Raw genomic sequence first — 21433 nt, 5'->3', positions numbered from 1 at the left:
TGCATAACTGATTGAATAGTCAACTTGCACATTATGCATACTTCACTTGGCACTTGCACATTGCACATATGCGCAAGGAAGGTAGGCTACCGTCCGATATGCATGCAAGTGATCAAAGTACATATGTATAGTATATATATGAATGAATGTACAAGTGAAGTATGCATTATGTCATTTGTGCAAGTTGACTATTCAGTTAAGGCCTAAACGGCTTCCCATAAGACATGCATGGGCTTTCCTTTGATCAGATTTCCCACCCATTTCCCCAGATCAAGACGGTCATATTTATATTTATTTCTGGTGAATTGAAAAATGGAGGATGGAGGACTGTAAACAAGTCTTGTGCCTTTTCTGGTTTGATCATTTTAGGAGATTTTCAATAAATAAATAAATCAATCAATTTGATATCTATTCTGACATATATCACAAATCAAAATCGATTAAAGAAATCTATGTCTTGATCCAAGACTGTGTATCCAATGTACAGGTGTGAATTTAACTCAGTGTTGAAAACACAACCTACATGGAGTATTCGAGGCAGTTTGGTAACATCTCTCTCTGTCTTAGTTACAAATGGGTAGATTTTATTGTGTAGTGCACTGTAGTCTGTGGGGTAGGCTATACGTTACGTCTACGGTAGACGGTAAGTAGGTCAGGGTGATAAACTGAACTGATAATAGTCGGACAAAGCTAGGTGATATACCCAGTGTTTTACTTATCTCGTATTTAAATGCACGAGGATACGCTAATATGGATACAACAGGGCACAGATAATCTTGTGCGGCACAAAATAAAAATAACCCTTAATTATACCTTACTGCCCTCTTGTGGATTTTGAGGCCATGAAGAAACCCAAGAGGGCAATGGCAGTGGTTCTCGTTTTCATGTCGACTCGAAGGCTCCAGGGTCAGATAAATAATATTTGATCATAGACAACAATCAGAAAATAGTTTTGTGCTGGGGACCCCCATACAACATTTGTATTCAAATGTTCATATTTTCTTTTAGCAGATCTATAGGCCTAGTTCTCAACTAGATCTATTTTTTTTTCTTTCAAATAGCTGGTTGTAGGATTAAGGTGGTTAAACCTATTTTGATGCTATATTCACTCATTTTGCTGGGGACCCAATCAAATGTTTGTTCTTATTGTGAGAAATCTGTAGCCTATCATTCTCATAAATGTTGTGAGGTTTGCTGATCTTCACATCCACGTGTCTTGTTTTGCTTAAAAGAATAATACAATGCAAACACGTGTCTAGACATCATAGGATTCAGGGTATTCTTTAGACTTAAAAAACATAGAGCACACAAACTCAAAGCCAAGGTAACCAAAATCTGGGTTCTTTGTTTTATTGAAGCCAGGGCTGAGAAACATGTTCCTTATCTGTCTGCACAAGAAGCTATAGATTCCACAAGGCTGCTTACAGACTGCAGAACGGTATAAAGGTCATACAATCAAAACTTCAGAATGTATTCAGAACACAAAATTCAGCCAGCCACCTGGGTATACAATATCTTTATATCCTGAATAGAAAGGACTGGAAGCAAAAGCTTTAAATAGGCTATGTATACGTATAGTCTCAACAGGGCTGAAGGCAATTCACTAAAGATTAAAGTTGTAAAGAAGCAATCCTTTTCAACACAACAGAAGTGTGAATATAAATTGTACATATCCATTTGTTCAGTAGTCTCATTCAGTCTTTGGCACAAGGGCCAATCTTAAAGAGCAAGTGTTAATTTGAAACCAAGCAAAATGAGAACGTCATTCACTCAGCAGGGGGAACATTACTAAAAAAACGTTTAGTAAGTGAACTCATGTTTTACTTAAATTAGTATAGGTATCTATTACCAAAGTAATTTCTGGGCAAGGTTGTAAGCTACTCATTACAAGAAATCGTGAAGCAAAACATTGAACACATGGGGATTTCTTAAATTGGGGGAAAGGACAGACCTGGAAAACACTGGGTATTTATTTGGTTTATCTGGGATAGTTCCCAAATGGCCTCCCAAACAATCTCCATAGCAAAAGGTCTAGTGACAGTGATTCCAAGGGGAAAAAAAAGAAAATAATTAAAGAAAATAGAATATAAAGTCAGTATATGGGTTACATCATTTAATTCTGGAAAAATAGCTGACCACCAGGGGCACCTTCAATTAATTAAGCAGCAAATGCAGATAAATAATGCAATTTTAATGTGTAGGTAAACTTCTAAGAGCCATTAATTACATGTTCTAAAAAAAGGCAAGGCAGGAGGAAATGTATGCATTATGTATCTTTAACTGTAATAACAAGAGAACCGATGCAAATGTCCAAAGGAAAGTGCTTATTTCAACATGTGGCTGTTCCAGTTTTGTGCTTCAGTATTTATAGCAACAGATCTCAGATGCATATACTGCCCAATCAAAATAAACAATAAGCACTTCATTGTGATCAAATCCAGAAAATCCAGAGCAGTTCCATCAGTATCTTCTTGTGACAACAGATTAGTTCATGCAAAAGTAAAGTAGACTGCAAACCAATGTGGTCTTGTGGTTATTCCCTTACAGAGCAAATATAACAAAAATAAAGACATGCAACCCCTACTTGAGATGTCAGGCCCAATTTGTTCACAGATCAACATTCTGTAATCTGTATAAACCATGTCCAAATACAACTCCTTCCCTTAGACACCTGAAACATTGGATATGAGGTCTCAAGTACAGGCTGTGTGTGGGTGAGTTTATGAACAGGCCTCAAACTTGGAATGGCTTGCAAAGAAAAGGGAAAACAGTCACTTGCAAATCAAACAGTTGATAACAAATTCTACAACAAAACTTATATAAAAAAAAAAAAAGAGAAAATTTGCATCTTTGGTGTTTCATGTTCCAATTTGCTCTACTGTAAGTGCTCTTCTGTCCTCACTTGGAATTTGTTGTCAGATAAATCCATAGGATTTTGTAGGTTAGATTTGAGTTTGATAATCTGCACTTTGATGTGAATAGAAGTGTTTCATGAACCATACATAAAATGACAGATGTGATATGGCAGAGAATAAAATGTATACCACCATCATAACTGAAGTTAATAAGGACATGGTTGACTCATTGATGACTAAAGGCAGGGTGCACAGTGAACTGAACTGTACATTGAAGCGAAAGGTCAACATTTTAAATGGGCACTGAGGATGATCACACAACAAAAGATTGGACTGGACAAATAACTTTCCTACAGAGATTAATTTCTACAGTTACATGTAGAAACTGGGAATGTTTTAATTGACATGCCAGGATAAGTGAATAATACAAAACACTTGAAACTGAAAAACAGGACAGTACTGTCAAGCGTTAAAGCATAAGCTTAACAATTTGTTTAAACCGTAAAACTGATTTCCATATGGGTTGGCCACAAAAAGTGTTCATCTGGGGGACGCAAATGCTCTATAATTGTGGTTACTTCCAGATATCTTTACAGTTCACATAAAGAAAGGCATTCACTATTGCTCAATTGAACATTGTCATATAGGCCACAGAAATGTTCCTTTCTGGAAAAAGTACAAAGACCACAGGCTTGTTGTACAAAAAAAGAAGAGTAAAGTAAAACAAAATAAATTACTTGAATGACAAACACAAACTGTTGGTGCTACAGTGCATTTCCTCTTGAAGTAGACAAGCACCTCTACTATGACACAAACAGCAAACTGTGCCAGGCACTTGGGAGTTATAGTAGGAAAAGATGCTGCCCAACCCCCTCCCCAAACATATACACAAACACCTGTAGCCAAAAGAAGAGCTTCTGTTGCAAACCGTATGCCTGTCAAATCCCAGCCAGCCTTGAGTCAGAGACCATTTCTTAGTAATTTGGATACAATTGCATTTTGTACAAAAAAAATCTAACCAAAGCTTGAATAGCAAATTTTGCATTGTATATTTACAGAATCCTACAGGATGACTAAGGCCCACATTTAAGGGGCAGACAACATTGTATGCTATCAGCTATCTGGATTTGTCATATTAGTGTCATGACATGAGTGGTATTTTAAGTTACGTGATAATGTTTCTTCGAACGAGTAAGTGGTGCTGAGAAAAATAAAATAAAGTATTATTTTTGTATAAATACATCAGTATCATATTCAACATTTTTTAAAAGCATACTATGCTTGCAAGTATTTTCATTATCTTCCTTGTTGAATATATTTAGTTTAAATATCTTTCAAATCGCAACCAATTTCCTTCCATGAGATTAGCTGAACAAGAGGCCACAGGAGCAGTATGTTTCCACTCTTTAGGAACATGAGGGGTTGAGTATTTTACCCCAGTGATCGGGGGGTGGGGGGGCCTGCAGCCAAGAGCATTTGGCTGGCTTCCAGGGAGTGTGTGTACATTACCTTAAACTGACAGCCCTCGCACAACATTTACAGTTGAAGACTGAAACCGAAGCAAATTCCTCAACACCCAAAATCTCATACACATCTCTTTTATCTCCTACCCCCCCCACCCCTCCCCCCAATCATCAATCTCCCTGAAAAGGAAAAAGAAAACCACCCAAAATATCTGATAGCATCTGAAACTCATTTTGGCTAAGCCACTGTCTCGGCTGACACTGGGAGTTTGGTCAATTTTAAGTTGTTTTGTAAAGTTTGTCATGTAAATGTTGGTGTATTTTTCCAGAGTATTAATGCAGTGGGACGATGCAAGCTGTTTTTATTTTGTTTTGTTGCCTTCAAGCTTCGTTCTCCATTGGTGGTGTTGGTGGTACGTTGTTATCTGAAACCATGGAGTCCGGTTTGCGGGTCATCCTGTCCAGCTCAGCTTGAACATCAGTCGAACCCGGCTTCTGCCCTTGGGAAAGATAGGAGACAAAAAAGCCAGAAAGTAATCTCCTGTAGCTTCTGTGTGTGTATGTCAATGAATTAAAAAAAAGAGCCAGCTAGCGGATGGATGGAGGATTGGGGTGGGGGGGGGGGGGGTATGGTCCCATGCTGGGCCACCAGCGGCACACTGCCATGGTTAACGCACATGCAAAACCAATCAGAGGACAAGGGGAATGTGTTTTCATGCATTATCCTTTCAACATGGTTTTTACAGATATGGCGACTCTGCCCAAGGCTGGAACAAAAGAACGTCAGTGGAGTGCAGACAATGAGACAAGTTAATGCAGCGTTTCCCCTCATCCATTCACCGGGAGCCCCCCAGATGTTTCACATATTTTCTCCATACACAATAAAACCCTCTGTGGTCATTTAACTCAGAGAGAGTGTACAAATGTTCTGCACATTTGTACATCCTCGGATGGAGCTACAAATGGATACATCAACAGAGGATTTTAATGAGTACCAGAAATATTTTTGAACAGCTGAGGTTTACCCGAGCAACAGTTTGATAAACATCAGGTTAATTAATCGGTTAGAACTGCGTGATGAGCAGAAGCTGGCAGTGAGATGGCACGTGCATTTGTAGGCAACTTGACATTTTTTCTGCGTGGCATTTGGGACATGTCTCTGCAGTCACATGACATGAGCATGGAGGTTCTCGTGCATACAGGCCTTTCCCCAAGTTCATCCAGGTGTCATAAGAGGAAAATGCTTCCCTTTCTTCTTTTTTTACTTTTTCTTACTGTGGGGAGAAATCTCCAGACAACAGCATGGTCCAAGGCCCACCATAAAAACAAAAACAGACCGTGTACATAATTCCTATCTTCTTTTTCAATCAACTAAATTACACCCAGGTCCTGACATGGATCTAAAACAACAGGACAGGGATCACCAACGAGGGTAGCCTGACAGTCTTTCTTACGATTTTGACCGTGTTGACGGATGGCCATGGACAAAATGGTAACCTGCAGGGAAGAGGGTGAGGATATAGCAAGGAAGTCATGTTAACAGTGTCTGGAGGGATCAGGATCTGTACCTGTTTTCTTGGCGGACCCTTGCACTCCAGTTCCCGTCCCAGGGCTCCCAGGAGCTCCGGTCTTTTTACTCAACAGGCTGTTGAAGAAGTTAGCCAGCACTCCCTCGTTGGCAGCTGCCCCTGGGGAAGAAACAGCATTTGTGTCCAAAATAAATGTCAAATATTAAACGTGACTACAGCCTGAATGAAAACTTGATCAACATGTTGACTATCTTCATATGGATTCTTTCTTTTTTTTTAAGATATTTTTTTTTGCGGCTTACGCCTTTTTATTGATTTTTGAAGGGACAGACAGTAGGCTGACAGGAAACGGGAGCGAGATGGGGGGATGACATGCAGTAAAGGCCGTGTCGGGTCCGGGAGTCGAACCCGCGGCACACTGCGACTGGATTACCAGTCCGGTGCCCAGACCGTTACGCTACGGCCTGGGCTTCATATGGATTCTTTACAAAGAGGTTGTGGTTTCATCAATGCACCTACCATAGACTGTAAAAGAAATATGGACAAAGCGTTCTCCGGGTCTGATAGGGACGTAAAATGAAGCCTGTCAGTCCTTGAATTGTAAATCGGCATCTTTCTAGATCCGTTATTTTGACTCGAGTAGGTGGGGGATCCCGTTCATAGACTAACGGTAGCCACGCCCCTCAGAACATACGCGACTTTTTTAAATAAATGGGACCATAATTTTCAAAAATAATATTATGACATTAGAAATGAGACTTTAAACTAGTGACTGGAAGCAGAAAGTATTCATGACCATGTTTATTAAGGTAATAGTCTAGGTGAAGTTGGGCCCAAATACATGGATCTCTATGGAGCTATGGGGTTTTTTGAGCCCAATGACAGCGCCACAACAGGCCATTATATGAATTTTCAGGAAATCACGATTTCCTTAGTGGCTTCACAAAATATCTGTCTGACTGCCCCCCTGCTACCTACCTAGAGGTTTGCATAATTGAGCCACAGTGACCTCTGGTGGACATGCTTATGGTCAAAGTGACATAATATACTAACCTACATATAGACAACCATAGTCACACAGCTCAGGTAATGAGGCATGAACTTAAATCTAACATCAAGTCCAAGTCTTAAAGCATATCTAAATGCTTATCCACTGGTGGTGCAGTGGCATGCTTAAACCATTTTCAAATCTATATGGTGGGCCTTCCTTGAAACCTGATGCCAACATAGAAGATACACATCTGCAAAACAAAATGAAAGCAAATGGACAACAAAACACCTTGACCAATGAAATCTATTTCAAGAACACTAGTCTACAAGTGGAAACTGGCCTACATTGATTAGTGACAGACGAGGCTCATCCGGAACGCTATGGAGGAATCCATTGTTTAGAGAATCATTTTAATGGAGGTAGCCATGGAGAAATGCTTATCCTGTTACAAGTTATTTTTAGGTGGCATTCACAACAGAATGCTTTACTGCGATTAAAACTAATCCTGCTGCTTTGTTGTCGGAAAGTGCACTTTGTTTGGCAGCTGTGAAGGCTCATTAGAATTCTGGTGCGGATTAAACAATCGCATTCTAGTTCGCCAAAAAAAGAGGGGGGTTTCGCTTCGTTTCCAAGGACTTCGATTCACTGCAGGTGTGAATGCAATCCGCATCAAATAAAGGCAATGAAACGTGAGGAGTATGAGGAGTAAACACAGATGGAGACGGAAAAAGGCCATATTTGACCCACAACAAAGATGTCCTGTTACCGTGGATAGACGTGGTCGAATGAGACCGAAGCCCTCATTGAAATATGGTCAGACAAGCACATTAAATCAATTTCTCAAGGAAACACACAAACACTGCAGTGTACAAAATATTCTGTCTGTGCGTGAACATGAAGCGCTGCCACTATGTGTGGGGATTTGAGTGGGGACTTTCTTCAACTTGTTTAAATATAAATAGCCTACCTCAAAATTAAACACATAGCTCAGCATGGCCTAAACTGTAGCCAACATGGCATATGCATATTCATTTTATATGATGTTCGGATCGTCTATGAGAGTATAGCCTAGTATACAGTGCATATTGTAAACGTCGGATAACTCTGAATCATTTTGCGCTCCCGTCTCCGGCCGCTGTGCCTCCGCAATGTGCCCAAAAGAACAGCATGCAGACAGTCCCCGTCTCTCCGACGACACACTGTATCCACGTTACCCTCACTTTACGTCCTAACTATTACTACAAGTATAATTTTAACACCATAGATTTCACTGTGTAGTTTATGAATTGAACACATTGATACAGTTCCCTGCTGCGGTTGAGCGCAGTGTGAACGCACACGCAGTGAATTAAAAATGCAAGAATGACGCAACTCCACCCCCCCCATTCGCATAGAGTCTACCGAAGTAGAGGTGTGAATGCGACCTTACTCAGAGATAGAGATGTGAATTCAACAATACAGAAGCAACAACCAGGGTAGAAGCTTTACTATAACACCTTCAATTAGGACATTTTGACTCACAACTAGGACTGCCACAATCATAATTATTTCGCATAATCATCAGAACTGTTTCCATTCATCTATATAAATTCATCTGTTGAAAAGTATAAAATGATTAAATAGCTGTTTTTTGGTAATTTCTTTGCATTTTGTATCCATTTTGTTTACAAAGCCTAAAAGTCAAACAAATAAATTTTGATTTATAATATGTTCCAGGGTTCAATGCAACAAACTTTTTTAATCGTTTCAGTGTTTAATGCAAATATATAAATAAATAGCACAACAATTATCGCCCACTAAAATATCACGACCGTAACAGCCCTACTCACACACCAGTTAAATCAAAATGCTTACCCTTCATGTTGGGGTCAGGCTTTTTGACTGCCGTCATTGGTGAGCTACCAGTCACATTAGGCTGACCTGCACGAGGGGAGGGTCTGGGTGAACTTGAGGCCGGCCGTCCTGGAGACTCCTGCAAAACACACACACACACACACACAGAAGGCTCAAAAACCGTGACGGAGTATGAGCGCAGTCGGGTAGAAACCTTGTACTGTATGTCCAAAACAATTACTTTTCCAGGAAATGGAAAGAATAACAGGTGTTTCAATGGATTCATTTCTGATTTAGTCACAACTCACAAGCTCTTGTTTTGTTTTTTTGGTCTTTTCTATTTTGGGGTTACTGTAGGTCATTACTGGTGAAATAGCAGATCTACAAGATCTACAAGTGACGTGTTGTCAGCTTGTAAATTGGAGTACAAGCTCCAATCTGTTGGCTATTCTTAATACTGTCATATGATATAGTATAAAATATAAGGCATTAATTTATGGAAGAAAAAAAGAGAAATACAAGGTTTCTGCCCAACACCAACGATATCAAATGCACAAACATTATGTAGAAATTATAGCATGTTCATAGCCAATCAAATAAATAAAGCCATCAAATACAAAGTAAGTCAGCATTCGTAAAGAAAAATAAAAGGTTGGATAAATAGGATGTGGAAGAAAACAAAAGGTGGTATAACATTTTCATGTCAAGGAACCCCAAATTGATATTCTTTTGGTAGCAGACTGAAAAGACGTCGTGCCAGGGACCACCACAAGAGAAGATAACTATGAATCTACAAGCTCATAACTCGTCACATTGTGAAATATAGCCGAAAAGTACAATCAGTCAAAGGTCCCTTTTTTAGCTGGGCACCTCCTGGAACCCCCTCATGGACCCCCAGGGGACCCAGGCCCAATTTTGAGGACCAATGTCATAGAAGACACTTACTGTTGCTCCTCTTGTTGGCGTGGCTGGTTGTTTCGCTAACAGAGACTATGGAGTGAGAAAGCGAAAAGAATAATGAATGGAGGCATGAATGCTAACACACGTTTCCAAGGTGCATTCATAGACAAATTGTATCTACAATTCAGCATAGATGTTGTACTGCTCTCCTGATATGCAAGACTACAGCTGTTAATGGTGCATTCACACTGGCAGCTACAAAAGATACCAAGCGCAAGTATGCGTCAGGCAAGTGGGGAAATATAAAGCATAGAATTGAGTGAAGAGAAAAGGTCAGTGGAAATGGTTAAAACACACAAGTAAAAAAGCGATCACACGACGCTGGTGCCAACAGGACCCAGCAACGAAAGAACATTGGATGGCAATTACTGAGGAACTGTATGTCAAGGAAAAACTAACATTCATACTATAAGAGGATAAGTTCTATAAAAACAAAATGGGAAAAGTGGGATCTCTTCTTTCAGCCTAGCGATAATGTATGAGGATTTCAATGAATGTATCCTGTAATATGAAAAATGTTTCCTTTTTTTGTCCATTGCTTTGTTTTTCTTTCTTTTTTGTATTGTCTTTGTCTTTTTATCAATAAAAATTAAGTGTAAAAAATACTTGGTTCTTATGTAGCTGCAGGTGAAGCCAGCTCAACTTGGATTGTGGCTTTGTACATTTTGTAGCAGCTACAAACGTCAGGTGTCTTCATGTCGCTGGCTTCCATTGAAAGTGAATAGCCTGTAGCTGTCAGTATGAATGCAGCAAAATGGAATTCAAAATATGGTAGGCATCCTTGGTGACAAAAAAACAAGAAGTGATTAATGTAAACAATGACGTATACCTGTTGCTTCATCAGGAATACCTGCTCGTCTTCTGCATTTATCTCCTTGTCGTGCACCAACTGTAAAGAGGAATGCAAACAGGATGGCATCAATGATCAATGCTACATACGTTATCAACAAGAAGAATTTTAATTTTGCACTCCTACCTTTCGTACTGGAGGCTTCATAATGAAGTCTTCAAATGGATCCTCGGGTGAGACTGTTGTAAAGTTTTCGTGCAAAATCCCAATTTTCTTCTCGTTATCCCATCCAGATGGACTAAATTTGGGAAGAAAATAAGAAATACCGGTACTTCAATTAAGTGATTGTGTTTCCAAAAAGAAACTGCGATTCAGCAACTGAATACAGTACATACTAGTAAAGTCATTAAGTGGCCACAACACATGTGAAGCGGTGAACCATGATTGTCGTCCCTTGGCTTATCTTTAGCCATCTTGACGTCATGTCTTGTCTTGTCAGACAAGACAGGCAAAATAGGAAGACAATTAAAAAATGAGTCAAGAAGCACAGAGCTGGTAAAGATTTCACTTACATGAACACTGCATCCTTCTCCACCACTAAGGCAGGTGAGGTGAACTGAAAGTCATACACTTTATGAGCTATGTATTTGTAAAGAAGACCTAAATTCTTCTCCTCTTTGACCGAGGTGTAGATCAGACCAGCTCCATCTGGTAGGTGGCGTTAAGCTGAAGAACAGTCACTGGGAGGCACAGAGGATATGTTTCAACTTTTACTGGGCAGATACATGTAACCATTTAGCACACTAGGGTATTGTATGCAAAGATGCATCACCTTTATACTATGGTCTAAAAAAAAAAGAAAAAAAGATTACGGTTGCTTTTCCACTGCATTGTCCGGCTTATAATGTGGTACCATCTTTGTCTATGAGACAAAGATGTTTGGGAGTAAAAGGTATGCAGGAGGAAACATTTGCCTAATGGTATGGTAGCACTTTCTTTTTTGGCATTCAAATATGTCGTTTAGAGCTGGCAGAAGGCACAATCAGCTGCTATTAGGGGTGGCAATCAAAGGGTTTTTAATGTGCACAGCAGATTGTATGGCAATACTAGGAGATGTGAACTTGCCTTCCCTAGAGCCCTGCCACTAGAGGGGAAAAAGGCCAACCTGAAGTTAGACTCCATTGACATTAATTCAACAAGGAATCACAGTTACACAGTAGTCAATCAGATTGTGGCAAGATATTTATAGAAATATCAAGGCATTCGATTGGAAGACAGAAGCATTGTTTTTTTAGTTAAAAATGGTTACTTTGACTGATACAAGGCAGATGTTATGGTCACACAAGAAGAAAGGATACACTTTAAGCAGAATCGCCTGACGTGAGACTGGATGAAGTCAAAGTGCTCCTCTCTGTAGTCATGCTCCTTCTCCAATACACTGACTGCGTCACACTGAAGAGAAGAGACAAGGGGTATACAGCCATCACAGATGAGACTCACTTATATGTTCTCCTGATATATTCGTGCTTTGTCATACAACCACATCACTGGACCCCCCCCCCCCCACACACACACACACACACACACACATCTGGTCCAACTCGTATTCTTTCTCACCCTATCAACCTCCTTTTTGCAACATCATTTTGTGTTTTAGGATAACAGGTACTGTCAGGCAGCACTCAAATTCAGCAGGCCAGCAGTTGGGCCCAACCTTGCATTCTCGACACACCTCTCCATGGTGACCACAAGGGGGAGGCGACTGACAACATCCATGTCAGCCGAGCATGACTCAGGGCGGGCCAAGCAGCCACTTCCTCAAATTAAACATGCCCGTGTCCCGACAGCAGGGCCTGGTTAAATATGCAGGAGACGGTCATCAAATATAAATAGTCCTGCTACACTCTTCTCTATAGATCTGATCAAAAGTTTCCAAAACAATTGGAATTAACATAAAGAGATGCACCACATCACTCACTGAATATTATGGAATTGGGTCTATTGTCACAGCCTGCTAATCTTATCTATATTGTCATTATGTGGCATCATCTGTGGCATGTGCCCAGTATAGCAACAACACCACTCATGATACATTTTTTTAAACATCTTTATAGGCTTTGATATTCTCCATAGACCTTTAAGCCTCATTTCTAGAGCACAACATCCATCCATTAGGCAGCCCATACAGTACATAAATTAACTGAATCAGTGCCTCCTTTTTTCTGAGGTGAACATTGTATTTCTAGCCCCAGCTAAGGTACTTTCATCCATCCATGAACCAAAATGTATACAATTTAAAATTATACTTAGGTTTGTTTAAAGGTTATAGTCAAAGACAGTAAAGTGTTTAAATTCATCAACCTACTGTACAATGGAAAATAAAGGAACTAACGCCTATAGAGAACTGCTATATTCTAGTGCTGCATGATTCATCAAAATAAGATCGCAACCTAGATTTCATACACCTACGATCTCATTTCTAAATTTGTGCAGTACTAGTTGGCTGTCCAATTCATTTTCTTATGTTTTTGCTACAAGAGAGGTTTAAGTCAAGCAGTTTGATGTTTTCTGTTTAAAGCCACAGGAGTTGGCTCCTGGAGCAGAACTTGGTGGTAGTAGCAAATATTAAAACGAGAATATTTGCGAATATTTTAGTCTGTAGTTCAGCAACTACAGACTTAAAGACAAACATTTTCATGGACAAAATGAGAATCGTGATCTCAATTATTGTGGAAGAGAATCGAGATTCACATTTGAGCAAGAATCGTGCAGCACTACTAGACCTGTATAAACGAGTGCCACCACAAGAGAAAAATTAAATCCACTGAGAGAATATTGAAGACGGGAGAGAGAGAGGAAGAGCAAGCAACAAACAGAAGGGAAAAAGAACATTTCCGTGGTCACATCATCTACCATGTGAAACTGTGCTCATGGCAACATTGTGTTCCTCGACACTGGCCATTACCAAGAAGGCTTACTGGGGAGTATAATGCTGGCCTTTCATCAGAAAGAGGACACTGCGTCGCAGGCAGAAGCAACGCATCAAACTGTGGACAACATAACATCAGGGCTGACCTGGAAAAGCCACCAAGACTTGCACATTTCGGTCTTTAATGTCTCACGTTCACCCTGCCCAGGGTGAACATACTCTAGTACTTACTACTTCCATAATTGGTTTTGAAAAAGAAATTGCACAATTTATTGTGCAATTTTTTTCCTTCTCGATCTAAATCAGATACCCACAACTTGCGTATCGGTCAACACAGAGAACCGATTCCATACCAATGCATAGCAAACAAATCTAGGAATAAATAAACAGTTAAAGTGCAACCGCAATTAGTAAAATAATGTAAATAGTACTTTCAGAGTATAAAACAGTAGTGCAACGTCAACTGAAGCATTGGAAAGAATTTACTCTAAATGAAATGGTACCGGATTGGCATGCACTGGCATACTTGCCGATACCAGCAGTTTAGTCAGTTATCGGCAGCTGATAAGGGTATCGGGAACATCTCTAGTCCTTAAGCAATGAGGTTAAATTACCTTTGTGCAAACTATTAGCACTGGAATGCCCAGGTTGTGTGTGAGTGTGTTTTCTCCCAGAGGCAGAACAACGTCGTCGTCCTCTCCTGCCGTCCCTCGTCTCTGTGGGGAGGTCGAGGATGCATCCTCTGGTTCTGCGTACTCCTGGAACGCCTTACACACTGGTGAACGAGCAGAGGAAGAGAAAGGCATCAATGCATCAGTTAGAACTGTGTTGTCACACTATCATGACATTTTACTTGACAATCAATTGTCGTACAAAACAAATAATTGAGATGAACGGTTTAATTGTGTTTTTGGCGCGGGACCCTGGAACATGTGAATAAAGACATTCACAATTTCAACAAAACAACCAAGATTGCACAGGTAAATAACTTCAATATACACAGACATGACTGACAACACCAACCCAGGACAGGCCATAAAATAAATATTTTTCAGTGTTGCCGATTTCAGTTGACCCTAGGTCTGCATTAATTACTTAAGCATTTTGTCCACATCATTGTTATTACAGAAATGGATTTGGCAAAAGTTTAAGTATAGTACTGATAATGTACCGGTCAGTTGTGATAAAACTCTTATCATTTACGGTATTGTGATTTGTTATTATGCAAACATTATTACAACATGTAATGTGGAATCTTTAAACACCGTGAAGGACATTTTCCAATTTGTGTTCTAAATAATGCATACCGGTACTTTTTCCAATATACATACCTTTACCCATATTTCAGTGATTTCTCACCAATATGAAAATTAATAAAGTGTATCCACCCTTCTTTACAAGTACTTCTGCAGAACAGCAAAAATAAAATAAATTTATATATGTTCCCATTGTTCTACATCAGCTTTGTGAATGATGCAACTCGTCAGTTGCCGTGTTTTGGGATGCAGGAAGCTATGGCCTACTTCCTCAGTCAGGAATGACGTTATGGGTGACCTACAAGTTAGAATGACTTCCTGATATCCCCCTTGCACCACCAGTATGTGCGAGACAAAATGTTTACGTCTCCGCCATGGGATTTAACATACCGGCCCAGGGAGTGGACAAATGTAAGCAATTAGATCACAATTCCCTCTCTGATTCAGGGTGAATCCTCCTGATTAAGCAAATCTAATGCTGCTGAACATACGGTGGACCGTGCAAAGAAGTGCAATACACAAATATACATTTAGAATCTTTCGCATATTTTTAGGGTGTTTTTGTGTTTTGACGCATGTGAACGGATTGCAGTGAGTTCACACAGGCGGCTGTGTCTAGGTGTTGCCATAGCTATGTTATCAGTGTCAAGTCAACCATGGCATAGCCAGTGATTTATAGTTCTGCAAAGGCTTTATAGTATTAGCCGTATCACTGCCAAAAACCTAGATATCAGTCTTTTGCAATTATACTATGTCATGTTTATATTCACTCACATTCGCTAGTGGTACTGAGTTGTATGGCAGTGAAGAGAAGGTGTGCACTAGAAGAGGTACTGCTGGACAAAGATCGAGTTTGTTTAGCATTGTTGAGAGGGAGGCGGTTACATCGATAAAAGCATCAGAATAGAGCATCAGAATAGATTTGATAATAATCTTCAAACAGGACTCTTTGCATATGTTAATATGATTATCTATATAATTATTAGTAACTCACTCAGTCATAACACTGGCACCTTGTTGGTGCTGGCTGCCCTAAAACTCTATATAGCTGGCCTCTCGATAGATTTATATACCGGTAATTGAAAGTGTAATGAATGGCCCACAAATAGTGCCCCTCCACATTGACTTCCTTCCTAACCTAATTAGATGCATGATTTCAGAACAATTGTTCATTTTACACATTTTAATATGCTAAAATAATATATGCTAAAATAATATATTATCGTTTGTGTTTTGTTTTTTGCCTTTACTTGAACTAAAGTACACCTTGCCTGTTTTGCATAAACGTACTATGTTCTTGAATCTTTAGGGTTTACTGGGACCTCTAGGAATGTTGTGTGAACATTTTGCTAGACCACAGCAAGCCTCTATAACTGGGGATTTGTTTTTCTTCTTTCAGGCCACATACTACAGATTACACTGTTGAGAAGTCAAAGCCTATAATGTACTTTTCTTACATAACACGGCCAGAGATACATTTTTAAAGATAGACATATTCCAGTTAATACATAATGAAGTCCCATTATTGAAAAACAAGAAAATGTTTTAGGCTACTAAACATGTCATTAGTGGTCTTAGTTAAGACGTTATAAGGTAAGCATAAAGCCAGTTAGTTCCGCAAGTAGTAGGACTTATTTTTATTTTACAACATAGCTCCATCAGCTCAGTACATCTGATAGTAGTCTGAGCAAAGCAAAGCAACAGTGCAAATATAACGTGCTTGTTCTACAATGTGAATGGACTGTTTAAGCATTGTAGCAGTAGATTTGAGTTTCAGCATGGGGGAAAGCTATTCATTTTATTCTGACTCATATCAAGTTATTAGTTCATTTAAGCTTTATGAATGACCAACCATGACTAATGTTTACCATAGAGACATACAATATGCCTGACTTGACATAGCAACTTTTTTCATTGATTTTAAAGAAATGGACTTCAAGTCTAAAGAAGTCTAAACAAACCAGAAAAAAAGCCAACACTTATTTTCCACATACAAGGGCCACCAACAGAATTCCTTTTTGTCACAAATTGGTAAATCAACAATCTCCTCATGTGATTTATGTAAAGTGTGATCCAGCAAATGGTTGATCAAGTATTCTGACTTGAGACAGCCTGCTCCAGTTACAGGTCTGGAGTCAGAACAACATCCAGCCCACTGAATGAATTCAGGGCTTACGTCCCTTCCTTTCCCTGACGCTACTGTCAAGAGGGGAGGGAACCATGATGCAAGAGGCCTGCAAGACTGACTGAACAAAAGCAATGCGCGCACACACACACACACACACTGACCACACACCTCTTAGACTCTGACCATGCGCAACAAATACACTCTCTGGATTGGTATGACCAATCTGCTATGTGCACCATTGTGCAGTGCCAGTGATGACATCATATCTGACATGCTGTAAATGCCCTATCTGGATGACATGCTCTTGCAAAAGCCTGACCATGGGTGGAGTCAAGTAAGCTTGTCTCCAGTTGTAAGGAAAGAGAGACTACAAATATAAATGTACCTTCCAAGCTTAGTAAGCTCAAATTTGTTTCACTTTTGACATGTACCAACGTACTTCCCTTTACTCTTTTGCACATCACTCAGAGCCCAGGTGAACAGTTCCATTTATACACTCAAGAGTTACATTTATAAACACAGAATTTTACAGTGTAAAATCCATAGACTATACAATATGGACATTTACCAACAACAAACTCAGATATTTCCACTACCACGGAAATACACATTACCACTCTGTGATCTATCTGCCATAACAAAACATGGAAGTGTTACATAAGCAGAAAAGTCACAGCAAGTAACCTTTGGAGAAAGACAAGCCTGGTGTAAAAAGAAGCGAGAGAGAGAGAGAGAAAAAAAACCCTGCAGGCTAAACCAACTTGTTTCAAGAAAAAGAAGATTTCTGGGTACAAAGGAACAGTTCAAGACAGATATGGTCATGTCTAAAAATTAAAAGAATCACAGCATCTGAATGTATCACAAGTATTGAGCTCTAGAAATAGCCTCTAGTCAAAAAACACAGCTGAGCATCATGGGCCTCGCTAACGATGACCTAGAAGTCCATGACCATGTGAAATGTTATACTGTATGCTTGCCTGTGCTATGCAGTGACTAAGCTTTCCTTCCTTTTGTATGAGGAGGAAGGCAGTGTTGGGAGTGGGACTCCATTTATTATGTATACTAGTCCATACCCATTTGGTGATATGACGATATCTTTTTCTTTTTTGCTGAATGTGGCAAATTTGGTGCATTGCGAGTAGTGAAGGAGGATCCAGGTTCTGTCCTTTATCGTCTTTCCTCTGTCAGTAAAACCTAGATACATTAAACTACTTTCAGCACCATAGATGGTAATTTTTCTGATGGTAATTTCAGCGCCATTCATGGTCAGTTTGCCGTCCAATCACAGCACCAATTTCCGGCCTCATTAGTAAAATGATTAGTTATTATAACACACACAGCCACCCATCACCACCACTGTCCACCAGGTCACGACACCAACTATCCTAGCCACTCACTGAGACCAGCTAGAAACAAGTTACCTGTTGATTTAAACAAAACCTGCTTTATAAGCAAAAAGTCAAGTGAGAGTTGGTCTATGTTTCCCCTTAAATTTCCCATTTTTGACTCCCATATCCATTGATTGAATATCATTTAGTACACCCTCAGCTGCACAGTGATTCAGATGCCCATAAATTAAGTCACTCATTTACGTACTTTTCTGTTCCATTTCTCTCATCTGTTCAGGAGGGATCCTGAGCTTGTCCACGTGATCACGTAGCACGCTAGCCCATTTCTGTAGTGACTCCATAATGGTCCATGGTCGTGACATATCCACAACAAACACGGCCAGGCAGTCACCGAGTGACTCAGCCGATACGGCAAATTTAAGCAGGCCTTTATAGTACAGGTCTCCATCCAGGATCCATACATTACAGCGGGTAAGGTCTGCAGAGAAGTAGTCACAAATAGGGCTGTCACAATCATGAAATATTAGTTGATGATTAAGTTAAAAGTTAACTTTTCTGCTAAATTGCAAAAACAGGCATACATTTAAATATACAAATAAATGTCTGACAGTGACTGGTACCTATAATGAAAATAGGCTTGAACAGGCCATGCATTTAATAATTTGTTCATGCCTTCAAATACTTAGCTGAAATTAGGCATTTATGTAATAATTTACTAAAAGAGAAAAGCAGACAAACTCACCATCTATGTCCTCATCGTGGACATTCAGGTAGAGGTACTCCAACCCTCTCCCTTTCTTGTTGTGTTCCGTTCCTTGAAGCTTTGCCATGAGCGTGGTCTTTCCTGATCCATCCTCACCTGGGACAATTGGACGGTCCTGTCAGTTTTCTTCCATGCACTCATAATGCACACACACTGTTCTTAACAATATTATATTAATAAGCGAAAATAATTACAAGTAACGGAACAATTGTAAAATTTAATCATTACCTATTAAATGTAACATCTTAATAGATTGTCATGTTATGGTAGGACTAGCTAGCTATGGTACTATGGACTGTTATCTTAATGTAGTGTAGACTCTACACTACATATGTATGTAGTATGTAGCAACTGATTTTATACCCACCAAACACGAGTATATTTTTTCCAGATGGCAACTTTGAACTTGAACGTGTTGAGACCTCACTCAGTATTGATGACCTGCAATGAATCCCCAAATCAGCATTTAAAATAGGAAAAAGACACACATGACTGACAACACACAACAAAGTCGCCAACACGGTGACTCAGTGAGCAGTTCTCACACTATTCTTGGGCGTTAGCACGACAATCAGGTGCTCTGACTATTGATAGCATCCATTCTCCCTATTCATTCCTCATTGAGACCAATTGTATTTCACAGAATCATGGACGCCAAATCTTTACCCCAGAGTTAAAAGATAATAGCTTAAATCTGAGACTGTGAGATGAGTCCCAGACAGTTATATATGGTCCCAGGCAACAGTAAAAAAAAAAAAAAAAAAAAAAAAAACAGGAAATACAGCAAAGAAAACACAGCAATGGACTAAATATAAATGAACGGACGCTTTGCGTGAGCTATTAAAACGAAATAGCTTTAAAATATATATATTTTTTAATGGAGAGAATGTGCAACACCCCTGGTGCCCAAGCGCTGATAACAATCATTGCATTTGACAACCAAGTATAAATAATAGGTTCTGTCATTAGCTACAGTAGCAGTTGACGTCGCCGCCGGCTGCCTTCGGTGATGTTGGCTAGCTTGGTGCCAGACCAGTAGACACATATGCAATATAACGGTAATAACTACTGTCCAGCAGCTTGGACAGATTATTAAAATGTAAAGATATGGCGTCTGGTGATCTTACGAATGATCACCATCCCACTAGTTAAATGTCAATAACGTTACACACAACAGCTGATGTTATGGGGAACTCGCTAGTGGTTAGCGTTAGCCTGGCATGTAGTCACAAACGGATGGGTCGGGTTGGCTAATGTTAGCGGACAAGCTAAATGCTACTGCTTCGCCGGGTTTGTGCTGGAAAGCAGCGGGTAGTAGTAGTAGCGATAAAGCACAGTGATAAAGTGAGGCTTGTCGTTGTGGCTTGTTGGAAGAAGGCACGGAGGCTGTAAGAAAATTATTCCAACTTACCAAAGGCTTTGTCCTTCCTCGTCTTCGTTGTTATTGTCGCCTGAGCCGGCTGCGCCCAGGAGCTGTTTCTCCAGAACGGGAGCCATCTTCTCTCTTTCTCTCTCTCTCTCTAGCAACCACAAAGACAAGGCCCTACTAGGGCGCCCCTATGGACCTCCTCCCTTCCTTTCCTGCGGGATCACGTCAGACTCAGTAGAGGTTCTCAAACTTTTCTGTCAAAGAAAGCACCCTGAAAATATTGTGTACCAAGGTCCCCCTTAAGAGAAGATTTGTTAAATATAAATTATGCAAAAATGACCTTTGAATAGACATAGTATAAAATACTAAGTTTAAGTGGTTACATTTGGCTGGGGGACTCTAATAAAGTTGTCATCGTCAGCAGCTGAGCAGCATCACAAACACAAATGACAACACGAGTGAGCAATGACTCGAGAGCATGACAAGATAGTGAAGTGAGGGACTTTTTAGTGACTTTTGCCTTTATTTTATATTTTTTATGGAGGGACAGACAGTAGGCTGACAGGAAATGGGGAGAGAGATGGGGGGATGACATGCAGTAAAGACTGTAGGAATCGGGAGTCGAAGTTGTCGAACCCACGGCACACTGCCAGACTGGATTACCAGCCAAGGTGCCTGGTCCACTGAGCCACGGCCCAGGCCAGTTGAGGCTGTTCTAGCCTTAGAGTTCTAGCCCATGGTCCAGTGCGTTAGAGAGTTCACACTCATGGAACTGGGGGCCCTATAGCAGCTATATGGGGTCCCCTGGCCCCACTTTTACATCCTGCAATATCACGCACATGGCATATTTTGTGTCTCCAATCTCACATTTAACAAGAACCTGCCAAGGGTGAGCCAGAAAATAGCAGCCATCAGAATTAGACTAGCAGGACAGTGAGGACACTGCCATAGACACCAAGAGCTGCCATCAGAATGAGACTAGCAGGACAGTGAGAACACTGCCAAAGACACCAAGAGCTGCCATCAGAATGAGACTAGCAGGACAGTGAGGACACTGCCAAAGACACCAAGAGCTGCCATCCAGCAAAGTACAACAATGGGTAAGTACTGAGTAGCCTAATGTAAATGTATTGCTTCTAATGAAAGACTATGTACACTACAGTAGTGACAATGAACCTACATTAGTTGTTTTTTTAGGGCTACATACTACATAGGCCA

General features: G+C 40.1%; 1 protein-coding gene across 2 annotated transcripts; it reads right to left on the bottom strand.

Moving 5' to 3' along the window:
• Positions 1-1320: 1320 nt before the first annotated feature.
• On the bottom strand, positions 1321-20436 carry dync1li2 (dynein, cytoplasmic 1, light intermediate chain 2). 2 transcript variants are annotated; one of them, XM_083794253.1, is made up of 13 exons: positions 20258-20436; positions 19214-19287; positions 18826-18942; positions 18331-18561; positions 13965-14125; positions 11780-11873; positions 10994-11129; positions 10608-10719; positions 10461-10520; positions 9617-9661; positions 8693-8810; positions 5887-6006; positions 1321-4818 (listed from the first exon to the last, which is right to left on the bottom strand). In XM_083794253.1, the coding sequence occupies exons 1-13, from the start codon at positions 20341-20343 to the stop codon at positions 4700-4702; spliced, it is 1473 nt and encodes a 490-aa protein (XP_083650379.1). In that variant the 5' UTR covers positions 20344-20436; the 3' UTR covers positions 1321-4699. The 2 variants fall into 2 exon arrangements, with proteins under 2 accessions (XP_083650379.1, XP_083650380.1); XM_083794254.1 differs by having other exon boundaries at positions 1321-4813.
• Positions 20437-21433: the final 997 nt, after the last annotated feature.

The sequence above is a fragment of the Protomyctophum parallelum genome, assembly GCF_964188405.1.
Source record: "Protomyctophum parallelum genome assembly, chromosome: 2".
Taxonomy (NCBI): Eukaryota; Metazoa; Chordata; class Actinopteri; order Myctophiformes; family Myctophidae; genus Protomyctophum; species Protomyctophum parallelum.
This window is presented reverse-complemented; position numbering and strand designations above follow the sequence as displayed.